The sequence below is a fragment of the Typopeltis vanoorti genome, chromosome 9 (assembly GCF_054136105.1).
Source record: "Typopeltis vanoorti isolate ZY-2024b chromosome 9, IOZ_Tvanoo_1.0, whole genome shotgun sequence".
NCBI lineage: Eukaryota > Metazoa > Arthropoda > Arachnida > Uropygi > Thelyphonidae > Typopeltis > Typopeltis vanoorti.
Window position 1 is genome coordinate 98,479,900 of NC_143557.1, and position 19,774 is coordinate 98,499,673.

The following is a 19,774-nucleotide window of genomic DNA, read 5'->3' on the forward strand; positions in this document are numbered from 1 at the left end:
CTTCTCCAGAGTTTTCATAGTGGAAACCAGGTAACCAGATTTGCACATGATAATAACATGTGGTCTTATCACTGCCTTGAACATGGATATAACTATCTCCTTATCTCTGTCACTGTCTGCAACATGCTGTTGTAGTTATTTTCATGTTCCTTTTGAACTTCAAATCTCTCAAACATCTCTCCATTTTCAGATATTGGATCTTATTAATCTTCTGGTGTATAGTTCCATCAGTTTAATATACAACTCCATCTCTGCACTCCAAAGTGCAATATCTTGTATCTTTTCTTTTAGTGTTGCACGGTGATCAGCATTCATTACAACCGTGTCATAACTATTTTAATTTCCAGACGTTTTGACCTTCATATTAAGGTCATCATCTGGAGTATATACAAGTGCACAAGGACAAGCTGAGTTACATTTTACACAATAAGCTAAAGAAACAATGATCTGATCACTGGTTATTCTACTGGCATGACCTCTAGTGAAAAAAAAAAAAAAAACCAGATAAAATTAAAAATTAATTAATTATTTAGAAACTACATCCAAGCTAAATTCTGTTTAAGATAACATAAGAGAAACATTCTTTCATATAGATAGTTTTCTTACAGTAACAATAATGTCCTATTTTTAACATGACAATTGTTATATTAGATTTAGGATTCTGGATTATCTACAGTCCTGTTTATAGTTAACTCTTAGGGAGAAAGGGTTTGTGGGTGGAATATGTGACTTCCATATGCTTGGGATTTTTAGACCATCATTATTTTTCAGATTGGGATGGTTGATAAGAATCTCACAAGCTTCCTTAAATTTGTGTTCATGCCATGTTTTGGTGTGATGTAAACAACTGGTGCTTATTCAGTCAATTCTATATGAAGTGTTCTACAAAAAGAAGGCAGAGCCATGGGCACACTGTTGACGCTTTCGTGATCTGGCTCCATGGCTGCCAGACACTAGACACTTTCCTTAGCCACCTAAACAAACAACAGAAATGCATATAGTTCACAATTGAGATTGAAAAACAGAACATATTTCCATTTTTAGATACACTTGTCACACATCTTCCTTCTGGCAGTCTTTCCTTCACTGTTTACTGGAAACTGACAATATATACACATAAACTCCTACCACCACCCAACACAAAAACTAGGTGTCGTTAATACTCTAAAAAACAGGGCTTTGAAGATTATTATTATTAGACACCTCCAGGGAGTCCAAAGACTCATCGAGAGAGAGTGTGCCAACAGCATCGAACGATTGGTCCCCTTCCAACTACTAACCGTGCTCAAACTTACTTAACTGAGCCATTAGTAGCAGAGGCTCTACCAATCGACCAACCTTTGCCGGCACTGCTCCAATGAACAAGTGCTGAAAGACAAATTTAAAGTTATCAGCAGCAATACTTTTCTAAAAAATGGTTACAGCCAAAACACTATTTACCACACTACCAGCCAAGACTTCTATTGACGTCAAAGTTATCATGGATGCAAAGTGCATATTAAAATTGTAATACTATTGAAATTACATTGAAATATATGATGGATATAAAGTGTATGAGGATGCGTATTTGATCTGTAATGGCCTGTAAGGTGGTTAACAAAATTCTCCTATATCCTCAACAAAAAACAAAGATAAACCAGACTACAATAAAACTATAACCATTCCTTACATTAAAGGGACATCAGATAAAATAAACAGAATACTACATAAATACAACCCCAAAGCCAAATTTAAACCTTCTACAAAATTAAAAAGCTTATTCAACTCATCCAAAGACCCACTCCTTCTGCTGGTCCACCTTGGAGTATACTGTAATTATTGCACCTGTAATTTACCATATATAGGGGAAACAGAACGTACAATTCTTATCAGACAAAAGGAACATAAACAACACATTAAATATAATAACTATGGTGAAGCTGGCCTTTCTGATCATGCCCTGAACACTTTACATAGAATTGACTGGAAAAGCACCAGTTATTTACATCACACTAAAACATGGTTTGAATGCATATTTAAGGAAGCCTGTGAGATTCTTATCAACCCCAATCTGAACAATAATGATGGTCTAAAAATCCCATGCATACGGAAGCCACATATTCTACCTAGGAACCTTTCTTCCTAAGAGTTAACTATAAAAGGACTGTAGATAATGTAGAATCCTAAATCTAATATAACAATTGTAATGTTAAAAATTTTAACATTACAATTTTAACAGGATAAAGTTCTAGTTTTTTGGTAATTTTTTTTTTTTAGCCTGAGATGTATATTTTTAAAATAATTTATACACTTTTCACTTGAAATTGCATGGGATTCTTATTGGAGTCTATTAGAAGATTGCTCATTTTTTTGTTATACTGTGATTCATTTGTGATTGCATTACCTTATCTGCTTTGGTTATATTTTTTTTAAGGCTGCTATTTCTTTTGGTGGAGTATTGCTTTTGGGAAGTTTGGATTTTATCAAAACACTAGCCACTGTAGGAGCTAGATCCCATGTTCAATGCTGCTAATAATTTCTAAAACAGGTACTTATATAGGAGTGATGGCAAAATTATGACTTCAACTACAAGTTGCTATGACAGTAAAAGTAAGATAATTGGATTTCTGACTAATCAGGGCTTGGCTTATCTAATCCTTAGCCTACATCATATGGAACTAACGTACTATAAGTTTTCAAACTTTCATGAATGTGGGATTATCAGAGACAATATCAAAAAAAAAAAAAAAAAAGGGCAAATATAGTATATAGATAAATAATATATAAATCAGTTAATGATTAAGGCATATCTGAAACTCTGATCTTGAATATCATAATTCTGGTGTTAATGTGAATTACCACCCATGAAAAGGCTTATTATAAATATTAGCTCAGTAAGCAAGGTAGTAGTCTCACACCAGGCAATGAAAATCACCTACCACCAAAAGAATTTGCAAACATCCATGCCCATGATGGAATTTGAACCTGCCTGGTTGGATGGATAGTAGTTATATAGTCCATTCAACCAATTAGGCTAACTCTTATCATATCAACATATCATAAATGTAACTCAGATGTGAAATTAACTTATAACAGAATAAAAAATATTTCAACAACAAAATATTTCTCTCTATCTGTTAATTTTGTTTTGGCTGATTGATTTCTTTATAACCTTGACTATTTCCTTTTCTGGAAATGTTGCATTTCACAAATGCTATCTTGAAACCACTTTTATGAAATAACATTATTTATCATTTTAGGAACTTTGTTTGTATTTTGACTTTTATATGACTGGGACAACTTTTTACCACTTGTTTATTTCATTACTTAATAACTAACTCATGAATTGCAAGTGTCTGTAAATCAATTTGAAATGGCAATTTTAATTGAATCTTTCCATTCTCCAATTCACTTTAAACTGTATTTGATACATGGTTTATATTTACATGTTGATAATACTTGCATAAAGTTATAATATTTACTATCAGTTTTAAATGTTTTTTTAATTACTTTGACATTTTTAGAAATGACCTAATACTGCATTGCCCCCAAGATAGTTTAACAGTGCTTCAGGATATAGATTAGAAACTGTTCTGTAGTCCAAAGTGTTATAATAAAAGAAAACATTTTAAGCTGCAGATTATTTGTGTTTTTTTTTTTGTCATATTGAGGTTTTAGTGTTTTGATAACTTCAGATGCATATTTTTAGCTTTAGCTGATGGGAAAAATATATTTTGCAGTCTGATAACTCAAAACAGAAACCTTGCCATGGGGTTATCTGTTTAGTTCAGTACAGCTGTACTAAGTACACCTGCACTTACTTTACCTGACCTTTATACTAGGCTTTTGACCATGTAATACTTCAACCATCCAGGTGGAGTTGTTCTCTCTCAAACTGTTATGCATCAGTTTTAGATTTATGTAGGGGGTGTGAGCATGTATACTTTTTTTAAAAATAAAAAGACCTTTTTTTGTTTATTTTAATAATTGTTTTGTATCAGTAAAATATATGTAAGGTTGTATATTTGCTAGGATTACATAAGGCCAATTATTATCCATGACCTTTATTTTATCATTGAGTTACTTTTCTCTTTTTCCTTTAATCTTTGATTATTCAGAAAATGCTATATTATCCAAGTAGATATTCAAATTATAAATATCCACTAAATGATGAAAAGACATTTCATCACATATTCAACTATTATTTTCACATATATTCTCTCTCTCTCTCTCACACACACACACGTGTGTGTGTGTGTGTGTGTGTAAAAAGTATTTTACCTTGGGTATAATAAATGTTAAAGATACCAAGCTATTTTAAACCTGGTTTTACTCCATTTCCCAAGTAAGCAAACAGACAAACAAGTCAAGTTTGCATGCTTGCAAGTGTTGCAAGTCTAGCTGACCCTGCACGTAGTGCAAGACCAAGGCAACTCATGGTAAAAGTAGAATAAGCTCTGATCACTAATCTTAATATTTACCCTTAATGCAAAGCACATCTCCTGGAGGAGATGTATGATGCTTTGTATTAAAGGCAAGGGGCCACTACCCAGACCAGTTTCGACCTTTATTGAGGTCTCATCAGTGGGAGCCAGGCTAGCAATATCAAGATTTTAGTAATACAGAGCTTATAAGTATTTTACCAGAACAAGTTACCATAAGGTATTTTAACCATATTTTTTCATACATCTCCCCCAGGAGATGGGAGATAGGGGGGAGAACCAGAGGTCATCCCTGGAAACTGTATAAAGAAGGTGTGAGTAGGGGAGTGAGAGGCAGGTTTTTTTCTTGCAGAGTTGTAAATGATTGGAATGCCTTGCCTGAGAGTGTGGTATCTGCAGGGAGTTTGAATGTGTTCAAAGCACGGTATGATGAGCTGTGTGTGTGATAAAAGGACCTCCCAGATGAGTCTTTGACTCCATGAGGTCTTGGATAATAATAATAATAATATAATAATATACTGAAACTTCATATGAATGCAAATTTAAAGAATTTTGTGAAGTTCTAATCGACTACATAATCTCAACAATAATAATGGCCTAAAAATCTCAAAAATATGGACACACATTTGACTTACATAATTTTTGCTTCTAATAAATAGGTCATAATAATTAGGACTATATCTCTACAGTAATCACTCTAGGATTAGTTGCTAATCCCTTCGTACATTAATTTGACAATAACAAACCTCAGCCCTTATTTTATATATTAATTAGCCCACTACTAATGCTGTGGCATTTAGTTTTTTTTTTTTTTAAATAACAGAGGCCACACTAGTTGTGTAACATTTGATCAAATTAGTAATACTTTTGTACTGTTTGAATTGTACTATAACCGGTGTGTGCACGTGTTTATCAGGGACATATATTTAGGGTGTTGCTAGGTGTGCAGTGCACACCAACGGAATAGCAATATCACTCATATTTTTGCATTTATTCCTGTTAAGGACTAAGGACAAGTTGTTTTCTGCCTTCACGTGATTCCTAAAATTAAACACAATATACTAATGCTTCATGAAGAGGACACTTTTCGATGTGTAAACATTGCATAACATTTGTGCCAATAGCCAGGGTGTGCAGTCACAAATATGGACATCTTTGAGCCCTTTGAACAGACTACAGATGGTGCAGCAGGTCAAATTCTTAGCATTCCTTGCCTCACCTTCCACTGCAATGCTAAGAATTTGACCCGCTGCACCATCTTTGACAATAATACCCAGAAATCAGTGACCATTATTGATTGGTTATTGTGTCACCCAATCCAATTGAACGTTGTCATTTGTCATGAGTTGCTGTTTTTGTTTTTCTGAGTTTCATCTATTTTGTGAGCATGAAGTGTGAACTGGTGTGTTTAGGACAATGATATAGACAAGTTTTTAATATAATTTTCTATAAATAACTTTTTTGCCCATATTTATAATGGGGAAACAGTGTTGCTGATCTGCTGAATATTCTGTTTTCTGCTAAAGCTTTTGCAGATTGTAGCCAAAGGAAGTAAGCCTTGTCTTCCTCTTTTTCCAAATTTACTATTATATTTACACCTTTTGAGTAATTCAAATATACCAATGAAGGAGAATGCTGTATAAATATAACATTCTCCTTCATTATTGTTTTCCAGTATACCTTAAAACAAACATATTGTCTCCCACTCTATGCAGATTTGGTTACAATTAATTGATAAATTAAAGTATTCAAAGTTGCCTTATAGTTGATTGCGGGCCAATTAAGATGATCCCTGATGTGCTATGTACTCTCAGCACATAGCACATCAGGGATGTGCTATGTGCTATGTACTCTTAACTTTCATTCATCGATAAAAATGCAATCATATTGTTAAATTGATGTGAAGTTTGTAGTGTGAGTTGCATAAGCCACACGACAGCACAATGAACAAAAATGGGCACACGATGCCACTAGTGTGTATACACGAGAGAGCGAGTTATCAGAAACAATTGGTGAGTGAATATTTGACATTCTAAATGCATTCAAAATGTATGGTCTTATTTTGTTCTCATTCATAATTTACACTTTTTTATTCATTTTAAAACATCATTTCATTCACTATCAAGTTATTTGATCATGGACAGCCTCCAATGAATGTAATAAATTATAATAATATTCTTAGAGAGGTGTTAGGTACACCACCTCAAATGTGAGAGAGCAATATTCCATGGTTGGGTGGATTTGGGATTTGTACAAAGTATCTGGACAGTAATCTTGAGTATTAAAAAAAAAAAAAAAAAAAAAAGCAGTATTTTTGGAAACCAAGGATGCTGTAAAAGTGATGTGATTATTCAAAAAAAAAAGGGGGGGGGCTAGGAGTAAATCTAGTCTTGAGTGTTAAGTTCAAAGGTAAGGGCTAAGGTTCAAAAGAGCTAAGGTGCTTTTTGGTGAGAAAAAGACAAAACTTTATTTTGGAAATATCGAAGATGATTAGGTTGTTATTGCCTCATAGAAGGATAGTGTAGAGATTAGTATTTAGGAGACACTTATTTTAAATAATCTTGAAGATTGAGATGATTTGAACACTGAAAGGTTTGCTGTATTAGTAGAATGAGTAGAGAGTGCTATCATCTGCAAAACTGTGGATGGGGTTTGAAGTGAGTCATTTATATATGTATGAGAGAGAGAGAGAGAAGGTGAGAGAAATAAGAGCCTTGCAGAACACCTGCATTAACATCTTGGGTTGTCCACTGCATTACACATGCAGTGAACAACCCAAGAGAAAACTGGAGATCCAGTTATAAAGAGAGGAAAGCAGATCATAAGATCGCAATTTGCTGAGAAGCTGTTGATGCCAAATCTTATCAAATACCATTGAAATGCTAAGCATAAAAGGATGGATGATTTTGGATGATGTAGGTGAAGAGATTGACAATGGATCATGATTGGCAAAAGCAATATTGATAGTCACTGGTTAGTTAACAGTTCTCCATTGTGTTGAAGAAGTTGACTGTTGATGATCTGTGTTTACTTGAGAAATAAGATGCTGTGTTTGCAAGAGAAATAAGGCAATAATTTGATGGCAAACACTTATCACTTTTTTTTTTGAGTTCTGTATGAGCTTGTCTCCAGATTTTATTTCAGGAACACATCTCTTGAACACAGCTGGTAGGATACCATAAGGACCAGAAGCCTGTTTGTTATTCAGTTTGTTCAAAATTATTCTGATGTCATTCTGGCTTTAAAACCATAGGTGGCATGCAGTGCAATGCTTCAGGTAAAAAAAAAAAAAAAAAAAAAGTGTTTCCCTTGACCACATATGCAGGAATTAGATGAAAAAAAGCTGACTTCCTAGTCAGCTTTTTTTGCTGACTAGAAAGTAAGCAAGTGCATTCATCTTAAGATGTTGCAGTCCTACCACCTGAATGACAGGTGGGAACACAGATGGATACAAGTTACTCAGCAGCTCTTGTGAGGGACCAGAACACATGACTCTCATTAACACAGTTTTATTGAGTTTTCTACATTTAGCCCTTTCAAATTCAAACTTAACATGTTTAATAATGGATTTACAAATGTATACCTAGTCAAAAGGATAAATGTGGGAATTAAATGGATAAATGGCATCATTGCTAGCTGCAAAAATAGTGGATGGAGTTTTAAAAGAAAGGTGATAAGGAAGTTTACGAGCAGCACAGCTCGTGCCTTCCTTGTGGCTATCCTTCTTAAGGATAGCCACAAGGAAGGCAAAATCAAAGCGTTAGAAGAAATTGGCTGAGTGAGCAAGTGGTAAGCTCATTAATTTTTTTTTATATGTGACAAATAAAAGGAAGTATGACTATGATAGAGTAATTTTAGATGATAATGGTAGGGAAGTGATTGAAGCCAGGAAAATATCTGAATTACTGAGTAATCACTTTGCAAAGGTATATCATCCAGGTGGATGAATTGTTGCGGTAACAGATGTGAGAAGGGCTGATGTTGGAAATAGATGTAGAGGTGTATGGGATATTGCAGAACCTTGATGTGAATACTACTGTGTTATTACAGGATATCAGCTTGTATATAATGAGTGTGCTACTGAATTGTCAGTGCCTTTTAACCAGATTTTTTCAGTCAGCATTTCAGGAGTGGTGGTCAAGATATTGGAAAGTTAAGGGCAAAATTCATTAATGTGTGGATAGGATACTATCGTTTTTTGAATGTTAGGTCATGCATCAGTGATTTACTCACTTTTTTTATGCTTGTAACAGCTGAATTGGATAAAAAGAATGGTTACATGATGATACTACTGGCAAAAGCATTTAACAAGATACTGTATGAAACTGTTACATAAATTGGAGTGAATGAGTATTGATATGAAGCTGGTGTTGTAGATAATATGATGGTTGGTGGAGATATCAGAGTCGTTTATGGAGGATTAGAATCCAGGAGATGTGTGTGTGACTAGTTATGTGCTACAGGGTTCTGTACATTGGTCACTGTTGTTTAATTTGTTCATTGATGATATAGGAAATGGTCTGAGGAGAAATATTCAGTTGTTCACTGATTATGATGCAAAACTGGGTAAAGCAATAGTTAATAATGGTTAGAGTGGGACATCTCATGATGAGTGGTTGGAATCTATGGAATTTCCTACATAATAATAATACTGAATTAGAACTTAGGTGATTATTTCCCTAAGTTCTGATTCAGTGTGTGTTTACTAATCCATTTTTGCATATATCTCCAAGGAAAATTAAATAAATTTCTATGTTTCGTTGACTTTGTAACTGGCTTTTTCAGAGAATTTGTATGGTTTATAAAATATATTTTAAGTAATCTGTGTGTGTGGGGTGGGGGAGAATTATCATACTTGCATATTTTTAAATTTAATGCTATGCTTGATCATGAACATTTGACTTGTTTTTGTATTATTCATTACTTTGTAATATAAATAATGTTATATTTAAGGTAGATTTTAGAAATCTTTAATGATGATGATAAACTCAATTAACTCGAATAATTTGAATATATTTCATGTTCCTGGATAACGTAATTTTATTTTTGAAAGCAATATTATTTTCTCCCTTAATATACTGTGTTGGTAGATAGCCATGTATTCTGCACATTCTGTGCACTTAGACAAAAAACAGGAATTTCATTTGTGTGGGAAGAACATGTTGTGAAGTGTTGATGTGTATGCCACCCAAGGTCAGTGATGTTATAAATGGCAGAGTTATGAACTGGTTTAATGAAAAACACAGCAGTATAGAGGATTTAGTTATTATTTAAAATTGGCTAATGAAATCACTTAAAATTATTTGCTTCAGCATTCGATATGTATTATATGATTCATGGTATAGTAAAATATATATAAATATAATTAGAAATATGGAAAAATAAATTGGATATTTACTTCTTTTATCTATAAATGTGTACCTGTAACTTGTATTTAAATTAAAGTTACATTTACGAGCCAGCATATGAGATGCATTAGTTGTTAACATTAATATTTTAAAAATATTATATAAATGTTTATATTCTTCATCATGCATATAAAAATTATATATATGTATATATATACAGGGTGTTCGGGATAAATTTGACATATTTATAATTAATTATATTTTTCCGTAAGTTACATGTATTAACACACACTTCTCTTCATTTAAAAGTTTGGACCCTTCTTCATTCATATACAAGATGTCAGAAAGGATGGATAGCTGGAACCCACCTGAATCATGGAAGAGAATAACTTGTATCATGATGATTCGTGCCCGCCATCAAAATAAGGATATTACGACTGCTGCCCAATGCTCCCTGAATACAGTAAAAACAATCAGGCATGAACTAGAGACTTGCAATGGTGACTACGAGGATGTAGCAAGAAGAAAGATCCCTAGCAGACGATCTGATTGCGTTCTTACAGCAGAATTCCTCGCAAATCTGCAGGAACAGGTGTTGAAGAACCCTGGCATTGGAATTCGGGCTTTGTTCGTGGAGTTGCTAACTGTAGTCAAGCCCTGGATAACAAGGGTAGCCAATGGTAGGCCGTATGTATGGCAGCAGGATTCGGCCCCTTGCCACACCTCTGGGAAAAGTCAAAAATGGTTGTCTGAAAATTTCTACGACTTCACCAGTCCAAATGTTTGGCCTCCAAACTCCCCAGACCTTAACCCCATGGATTATTTTGTATGGGGCGCAGTTGAAAAAGACACCAATCGCACTTCCAGTAATACAAAAGCCCAGTTAATGGATAAAATTAAAACAGTTTTTGCGGCCCTTCCCAGGGAGACTGTAGCATCAGCTTGTTCGAGGTTCCGAAGCAGAATTGAAGCTGTGATCGATGCTAATGGTGGTTATTTTGAGTAAATCTTGTTGATAGTATTGTAATTAACTCTGCCTGTAATGTTTTTTTGTCAATTCATTAAATTTAATAGATACAAAGAAGATTTTCTTTTTCCTTACGAAACTGTCAAATTTATCCCGAACACCCTGTATATATTTTATGCATATCTTAAAAATAATTCTCACAGTATCCTATAGAAACTATTAATAAAGAAGAATATGCAAATACAGTAATACTATATCATTAAGTGATTTACATATTTGTTACTTCACATAGCATTGAAGCTATCATATTAATATAACTAGAACTGGTTTATATGGCACCAACAAAGTAAGTGCATGTGTTGGGACTACATATTTACAATAGTGACATTCCATCAATATACAAAAACTTTTTTTTTAATCTTCAGTATTGTAATTGTGATTATATTAAAATGACATTAATAGAAAAGTTTATTTCATGAAATACAAGTTGCTCTTTTCATTTTTTTAAAATTTTGAAGTAAAATTGCAAAATTCAACATAGGGGAAGCCTAAAAATGCTTGTCATTGCAAGAAAAGACCTTATCACTGTGCCTCTAATAATGCTAGTAAACTTAATACTTGAAACACGGTTTCTATTCTCAGACTGACTGACTGACTTACTCCTGTGCTTTTTCCTGCAAAAAAACTTACTTTTTTTTTTTTTGCTCAAGACTTTTTCATCCATTTATGCTATACAAATCTACTCAACCTTGGAATACAGATCTAATATTGGGGATGGTTCACCTAAAATCTCTTGCAAAAAATCTTGATGCTGTTTAGAAGACAACAGTTTGGTTGACTGACAATCCTTTTCACTGCCTCTTTTCAGCCACTGCCATAGATGGTCAATTTCTGCATTGTCTCTTTTGTAGGTTCTCCATTGATGGTGAACCTGTAATGTCAATTCTGCTGAAAGTTCAGCAGAACTGACATTCATCATGTCCCCATTTCTGATAAATCTACAATAACATAAACAGCTGACTAAACGAAAACACTTCCTACTTCCCCCATTCATCCTTCATTCTGTCTGCTTCAGTCCTGTGGAACAGCCTTCCTCATGAAGAGTTTTCTAAAGACTACAATCTCTGGCACTAAAAAAAAAAAAAAAAAAAATCAACGGATTACTTTGCACTTGAACCCAGTCCATATACATTTATTTGTTTAAAGGCCTTGCAGCCCTTATGTGTGGTAGTGATATTACATTTTTTTTAAAAAAAAGTTTGGACAATTGGTAGTAGAATGGATTGGGGACTTGTGTGTCAGAATTGTCAAAGAGTGGTATCTGAGAAGAAGATGATGAGTGAAATACTTCAGGGCTCTGTTTTTGGGGCACTGTGGTTCACTCTGTGCATTAATGATATTTTTAACGATTTTGGAGATTTTTTCAGTTGTTTGAAGACAGGAAGGTTTGAAGCAAAGTTAGGAAGAGTTGTTAATTGATTCCATAATTGATGCAAAGTGCCTTTAAGGAAATTTGAATAAGCTAGTGAGAGGAGCAGACAGATGAAATGTTATCTGCCTCACATACTGAAATTCAAAGCTTCAGGGATGAATATTCTTACAACTATTGCTATAGGAAATAAGAAAGGTGACGGGATAGGTTGATAGAGAATTGAAAGTTTAGTGGACATATTATAGAGGTGGTGAAATGAAAAAGAGGCAAAATGCTTCATTGGTGAGAAGAATGCTGGCAAACATACCTACCACTTCATTGGGGGCCTTGATCAGACTATATACTTCCTACTGCCCATTTTTGCAGATGAGAAAATCCTACTGGTAAGTCTAAGGCATATATAGATAATATATAGGAACCTTGGAACATTAACTATGATGATGGCACCTATGCAGATAGTAAGTCAGCTTGTTTCAGGGAATGTTGACTTAATAGGAGCTAGCAAGTTACGTTCTAAAAGGGTTCTGTTCTGGGACTGTTGTTCGATTTATATGTCAATGGTTTTTCAACCTGCATATCGGCAAATTTCTCAAGTAAGCACATGTAACTTACAGACAAAAATACTATTGGTGGTGATGGGCAGTAGATGACATTGTGTGTAGTAAGCACCCTCCCATAATGAGCTATTGGAGTTATCACATAATAGTAATATTGTAATATATGGTATAGTTTAAGAGGGATATTCAATTGTTTCCAGTTGGTGCTAAATTAGGAAGAGCAATATCAGTGAGTTCTGATTTAATGTGGTTACAAGAGGATTTGAATAAGTTGGTGCTTTGGACTAGAGAATGGGGATGTTGCTAAGCATAAAGTCATGCATTTTGGCAAGAGAAGGTGAAATCAGATTTATTATATTGGAGGAGTTTTGCTCCAATATGTTCCTCCAATAAGGTGTGTGTGTGTGGGGGGGGGAGTCTTGGTGAATAGAAAACTGAAGTTCAGGAGCCACAACACAAAAGTTGTAAAAATTTTCTTCTTAAATAAATTCACAGAAGCCTGCCAAATTGGGATAAGGAAGTGATAGTTACTGTATAAGGCACTAATGAAGCCACATTTGAATTTCTGCACCCACACATATGGTCAGCAAGAAAATATAAGAGTGCAACTAAGACTGTCTTAGGACTGGAATGTTGAGTATGAGAACAGATTAAGGGAATGTGGGATACAAAGCTTGGTAGATGAAACAGAAGATGTTTTTTGATTTAGACATATGATGGTGAGAAGCTTATCAAATAGAAAACAAGGAAATTGTTGCATAGGGTAACAGGTGATGGGAGAATGAGAGGTCATTCCTAAAAACTGTATAAAGGTGTCCATTTTAGTAAAGAAGTGAAAAGGAGATTTTGCATAGTGCATGATGAAAGGATGGATGTGTTGGACCAGAGTGGCTGGTGAATTATCAAATACTGAATGTTTTCAAGGCAAGTTACAATAATCATTGTGATCTGCAAGTGTTTGGTCTCCCACAATAAGTCTGACTCCATGGAGGCTTGAGAATAATACTAAATTACAAAATATTTTGAAGAAACATCAAGCATAATTGTAAATAGACAATTTTAAAATGTTTATTTTTAACAGTGTGAATTAAACTCGCACACAGCAGGTGACAGAGCTTATAGCATATTAGTGAATTGTACAAATATTGTGAAGATAGGAGCCAGGTTCCCATCTTTCAGAAACCTGAAAAGCTGGAAGTCAAAGTTGTTGGGAATACTTTGTGAGGAAGGACTTTTTGGAGAACAGATGCAGATGAAATAAGAGGATGAGAAGTTCATTTAAGTTTGACTGTAAAAAGATAATTTGGCAGCTGCTGATCATATTTTAATAGGCTTAGTGAAAAGTGGAGAAATGGATGCAAACATGGAATTGCTTTTAGAAAAGAATAGCTAAAACTGATAATCTGAGATTGGGATCAAAGTCAATGAGAGAGAGGTTTCAGCTGAATTATCCTCCTCTGGACACACCATCAGTGGATTTTAATTTCAATAAAAGATTAATTTATCATTTGTTCAAGCTGTGTGCTTGAACACTTTAACATGTCGTCATAAAAATGATCAATTTTCTCCCATTGCAGTATGTAATCTGTTTGATCAAATTCTGTTTTTCATATATCCAATCCCAACCTTTACATAATTAGATCCTGCTGCAGCTAAATAACTTAGTATTTTATCTCAGACTTGGATATAGAATTAACTCTGACCTTAATATAGAATTAACCACTGTTTTATATATACAGATATATTAATCTCACACACACCTGCACGAGGTTGAAGAATCTATAGCCCATCAGTCCAGCATTTGAGCAGATGGTTATTTTTCGTCAGTAAACCTGAGATTCTGAAGAGTGGAGAGGAGCTCTTCAGAATCGCATATGGATTTTGAAGATTAGCTTTTCAGAATCCATATGAGCAGCTGACATTACCTTCAGTTGAAAATATTTCCTGTATCCCAGATAAGATTCAAAGTTTTTTCAATTTTTTTTATTTTTTATATGCTGTTTAAAGTAGAATTAATTTTTTTTTTATTAAATCATTAGTTTTCTTGCTTAGAAAAAAGTATGGTTTGCCTGAAATATCAAATTCTGTTTTTCATGTAGCTCATCTTAACATATATATATATATATATATATATATATAATTTTTTATTTATTTAATTTACAGTATTCTTCAGTTATGTGCTGTTATTTGGAAGTCGATCTATGGATTGATCTGGAAGTTCCAGTTCTCATAAATTTATGATTATTATTCATCATAATGGGCCAGTGTATTAGTGTTCCACACCGTCGGCCATCTTCATTTCGAGAAGAATCAGGAAGACGCTTCTACAAATCAAAAAATGGTAATTTAAGTGCCACATTTCATATCTTAGATTCTGCTTTGCGATGGGATCTACTCAATGTAAACAGTGCAACCGAGGAGGAACTAATGACTCTTCGTGGAGTGAATCGTATCATTGCTCATAACATTGTAGAATATCGTCAAGCTATAGGTGGCTTCCGAAAAGTGGAAGACTTAGCATTAGTGTCTGGAGTTGGGGCTTCTAAACTTGAACAGTTTCGGTCAGAAATCTGTGTTAATAATAAAAAACGTGGTGGTAGTTACTCATCTTCACTTAGTCAGTCTATGGAATCATTATCAAATATTGAAAATGGCCCTCGTCAGCCACGCTTATCTCCTTTAAAACTAGTGAACATAAACACTGCAAATGTTTTTGATTTAATGAGTATAAGAGGAATGAAACAGGAAATGGCAGCAAACATAGTTCACTATCGTGAAAAGAAAGGACCTTTTAAATCAGTCGATGAGTTGTTCAAAGTTAAAGGTCTAACTCCACAAAAATTAGCCCCAGTGCAACTGTATCTTACATTAGACCCATGCAGTTTAGATAATGATACCACACCAAACACTAGGATAAGGTCCAACTCCTTAAAAAAATCAAATCATCGGAGAACAAAATCTGCCCCATCTTCTCACTGCAATGGTAAAGTTCGAACTAATGGTGTGAACAACCAAGACTTCTATGAACTTCTATCAAAACAGTGCTCAAGACCTGTTGTGGAAAGAACTTTTAATTATTCTAGAAATGGTCGTCCAGCTCTAAGGGTGGCATCATGGAATCTTCAAAAGTTAACTTTAGAGAAAGCCAAAAATCTTGGTGTTCAAGAAGTTATATGTAGAACTGTATTGGAAAATGGGTAAGAATTGTTTCTCTTAGTGATAGCACATGAAATTAATTTTATCTATTATATCAAGTTCATATATCTTAAGTAATTTAATTGAATGCCACATTAAAGCACATAAGATATTACATACAACGTGGTTTGAATAATAGTTGTTCTGAGTTTGCATTCTTGAGGCTTCTGAAGGGGGGTGCCATTCCATGTGAAATCATCAGAGAACTGTGAAGGTACATAATTTTTAATTTTAAAAAATTGTTTTGTCACACTAGCCTTGAGATGGAAGTAACTATTTTTGTTTAGATTTTTCTCAACATCCCATTAATTGTGACAGTCATTTCTGTTTTGTGGATTCACAGAATGTTGATAATTTTAGATTTTAAATCAGTTTATTTCTAGATTGTCCAATTTTTTTTTTTTTTTTAATGGTGAATTTGTCTGAAATACACTCTTCAGTTTTGTATTTCGGTTTTCAGACAATTTTTTTTTTTAAATCGCATCAGCCACCTGCTTGACGTTCTGAGTGCTCCTTTCCCCATATTTCTACCCTGTAGGCCCTACCTAGGTTGAATACGTCTGATTATTTTTTTTGTTTTGTTTTATGTATATGTGTAGTGGAATATGTATTAAATTAAACCTGCCAAGAAATTATATTCTTGTTTAATCCTTTTTCCAAGTGTAAACAAATAAAGTTTGCACGTGAAGCATTTTCATGAGTAGACCACTTGTATAAAGACACTAATGATTTCACATCAGTTGCTTTGGTATGCATATGGAATAGGTATATAGTGGAATATGTATGTCCAAAATTGACTTCAATCAAAGCCTTTCTTCTATGGGTAAAAAAAAAAAACTTGTCCCAAAGTTTGTAAAATATAAAAATGCTGATTGTGATGCCCAAACAAAAAATTATTTGGGGAAGAACAACCAAATAAAAATCTATTTTTATGATTGATAGGTGGCTCTATTATCTAATTACCAATATTTTTTTTCTTTCCATTTTAATACTCAAGGTGTTTGTTTCTGATTTCTTATTTCTGTTTTCAGACAAACGTTTTTGAGGAGGGTGGGCATCTACTTTAGGTGGTTTTTTTTTTTGCTTCAAATGTTGCAAAAAAATTAAAAACATTGGATCTGAAGCCAAACCAAAAACAAATTATGTGTGAAACCAAATTAAATCAGTTTTAATGAGTGATACTCTTGACAGGCTTAAAAACAAAATTGGTCCCTTTCTGTTATTTTCACCCTAGACAGTTTTTGAAAATGAAGAAAACAAGAATTTGCTTGTTGCATCTTTCATTTATTATTATTATTATTCGTGACACCTTTAAGGAGTCTGAAGACTCATCACAGGAGGACATCCGTTTATGGATACATATTCCATACATACATAGTATGGAGCACACAGTGTATGGATACATATCAAGTACATCCACTTATCAAGACAATTTTTAGGACCTCCTGAATATGAAGTAAGCCATTTTACGTGTTACCAGAATTAAAGTAAAATAAAAGAATAATTTTAATGTTTTATTCTATTTTGCTTTTATACTAGTACCTTCTCTATGTGGGCAATTTAATTTCATATCACTAAATAGGTGCACTTGTAGTAGTTCAAGTACTCGTAAAATTTGTTTTGTTTTAACCATTACTTATGTAGGTAATAAAAATAACCAGCACCCACCACTTAAATTAATTTGTTTATGAAATATATGTGATCTTGTCAATTTTAATAGCAATTCTGTAGTAAGTTAATTTCACTAGTTAACATTCTAAAAACAGTAGACAATCATTCAAGTGTGGTGAAATAGCCTTTTATTATTTTAGTTGTATATATGTCCTGTTCATATCTTAAATATAAACAGGGCATACATATTTGATTTAAATTATTACATTATCTAATGTTAAAACCAGATGAGCCATATAACATTGGATGACCATATTATTTTATCACCTTGCTTAACAAACTGTTACTCTCTCTTGAAAATGAAATGGAGTGAATTGAAAAAAAAATGGCTTTTTTTTTTTTTCTATTTAGGCATTCATTCTTTTATTTTTACTATTGTCGCATGGAAGAATACTCATGATCCTTAAACAATTGGTTTAATGGGGGGGGGGGGGGGGGGGTTGCACTAAATATACTGAAAGATGCAATATAATAAAAAAAGCTGTGGCTTTCTTCAAAAGGCTATCTAGGCTTTTTTTTTTTTTTGGAAGTCCCCCCCCTCCCATGGTTAGACTATAATAAATTTAGTTTAATCCTTTATCCAACTGCCAAGAGTAAACAAACAAAGTTTGCACCTGAAGTATCTTCAGGACCTTTTGGCAACTCGTATAGGTAAATATGACTTCCATTACTTCCACCTTAGTGTCGCCACTTCTGGGTCTGGCTCTCACTGACGAGACCTCAATAAAGGTTGAAACTGGTTTGGGTAGTGGCCCTTCCCTTAATGCATAGCATTATACATGTCCGCATGGAGATGTGCTTTGCATTATGGGAAATACTGAGACAAGTGATGAGAGCTTGGTCCACCTTTACCATGAGTTGCCTCAGTCCTGAAGATACTTCAGGTGCAAACTTTGTTTGCTTATACTTGGATAAAGGATTAAACTAAATTTATTATAGCCTGATACAGTATTCTGTCAAATACTTTTGACAGAATACTGTATACCTTATACAGTAATCCTTTATCCAAGTGTAAGCAAACAAAGTTTGTGCCTGAAGTATCTTCAGGACTGAGGTAACTTGTGATAAAAGTGGACCAAGCTCTTATCACTTGTCTTAGTATCTCCCAGAGATACTAAGACAAGTCATTCTCTATTTTGGATGGAGAATGGCTACACCATTCTCTATCCAAATTAGCTGTCACTCTGCTATAAAACGTGAGTAAATTACTAAGGTAGGACCTATCTTTCACAAAGCCATGCTTTCCCCATTAGTTTTTCATATTTCTATCCACTCATTCCTGAATTAACTAACTTTTCCAATATGATACTCCTGTCTTTGAGCTTCCTTTATGTAATAAAAACAATCTTGCTCTTTGCACTCCCCTGGAATCTTCCCAGAGCTGAGACTTTGATTAAACAGTTTGTTCAGAAGCCCTGTTAATTTTCTTGCACATTCTCATAATGGTTTAACATGCCATTCACTTCTACTGCTGTTTTCACATTGATGTTTCTCAGTATGCTGAGCACATCCACTTTGTCTCATTTCTCACATCAGCCTCTGTCACATTGTCAACTGCAGTGTCTTCACCTGGGTGATATGCCTTTTGCAAAATTATCATGTAATAGTATCTGAACTTTTTTCTCTGCTTCTGTCACTTTACATGGTCATGCTAATTATAGTTATACTTCCATAATCATTCTTTCTCTTACTTGCTATATAGTAAAATAACTTTCTAGTTTGGCTGCTTATCTAATTTCCTCTAATAATTTGATTTCACTCTTCTTACCATACTAGTTACCCTTCTTGCCTGGCACTTTGTATGGCTCATGGACGCAGTAAGTTTTTTTTTTCCTTTCCTTTTTTTTTCACCACCTATTTTATGATTGCACTCATTCATTTAATTCCCACTTGGTTTATCATCCTGACACTGGATATGTAATTGGATACTGCTTCCTTCAAACAATCCCTGAACATTTCTCTTGCACTATTGACATTCTTCCTTTCTAGTTTTTTATGCCAATGCACAGCTCTGAGATGCCTCCTATGTTTGTCATAATCTTTGACTTTGTAGTTCCACTTATACGCTTTCTTAACTGAGAACTCCATGTGTTTAGCAACTTCCCACAACAAGACAGTATGGTCACTTTTCCCAATTGGAAGCGGAGTGGATACCTTAGCTATGGATATATCTATCAATGCTA

General features: G+C 34.0%; 1 protein-coding gene across 2 annotated transcripts in view; it reads left to right on the forward strand.

Annotated features, from left to right (window-relative positions):
- Positions 1-19,774, forward strand: part of LOC150103287 (endonuclease/exonuclease/phosphatase family domain-containing protein 1-like) — a 112,153-nt gene that overhangs the window by 15,794 nt on the left and 76,585 nt on the right. For both annotated transcript variants that reach the window (XM_090398039.1, XM_090398038.1), the window contains exon 2: positions 14,889-15,922. In XM_090398039.1, coding sequence (XP_090254165.1) covers positions 14,982-15,922 — 941 coding nt within the window. In that variant the 5' untranslated portion in view covers positions 14,889-14,981. The remainder of the gene's footprint in view (positions 1-14,888; positions 15,923-19,774) is intronic.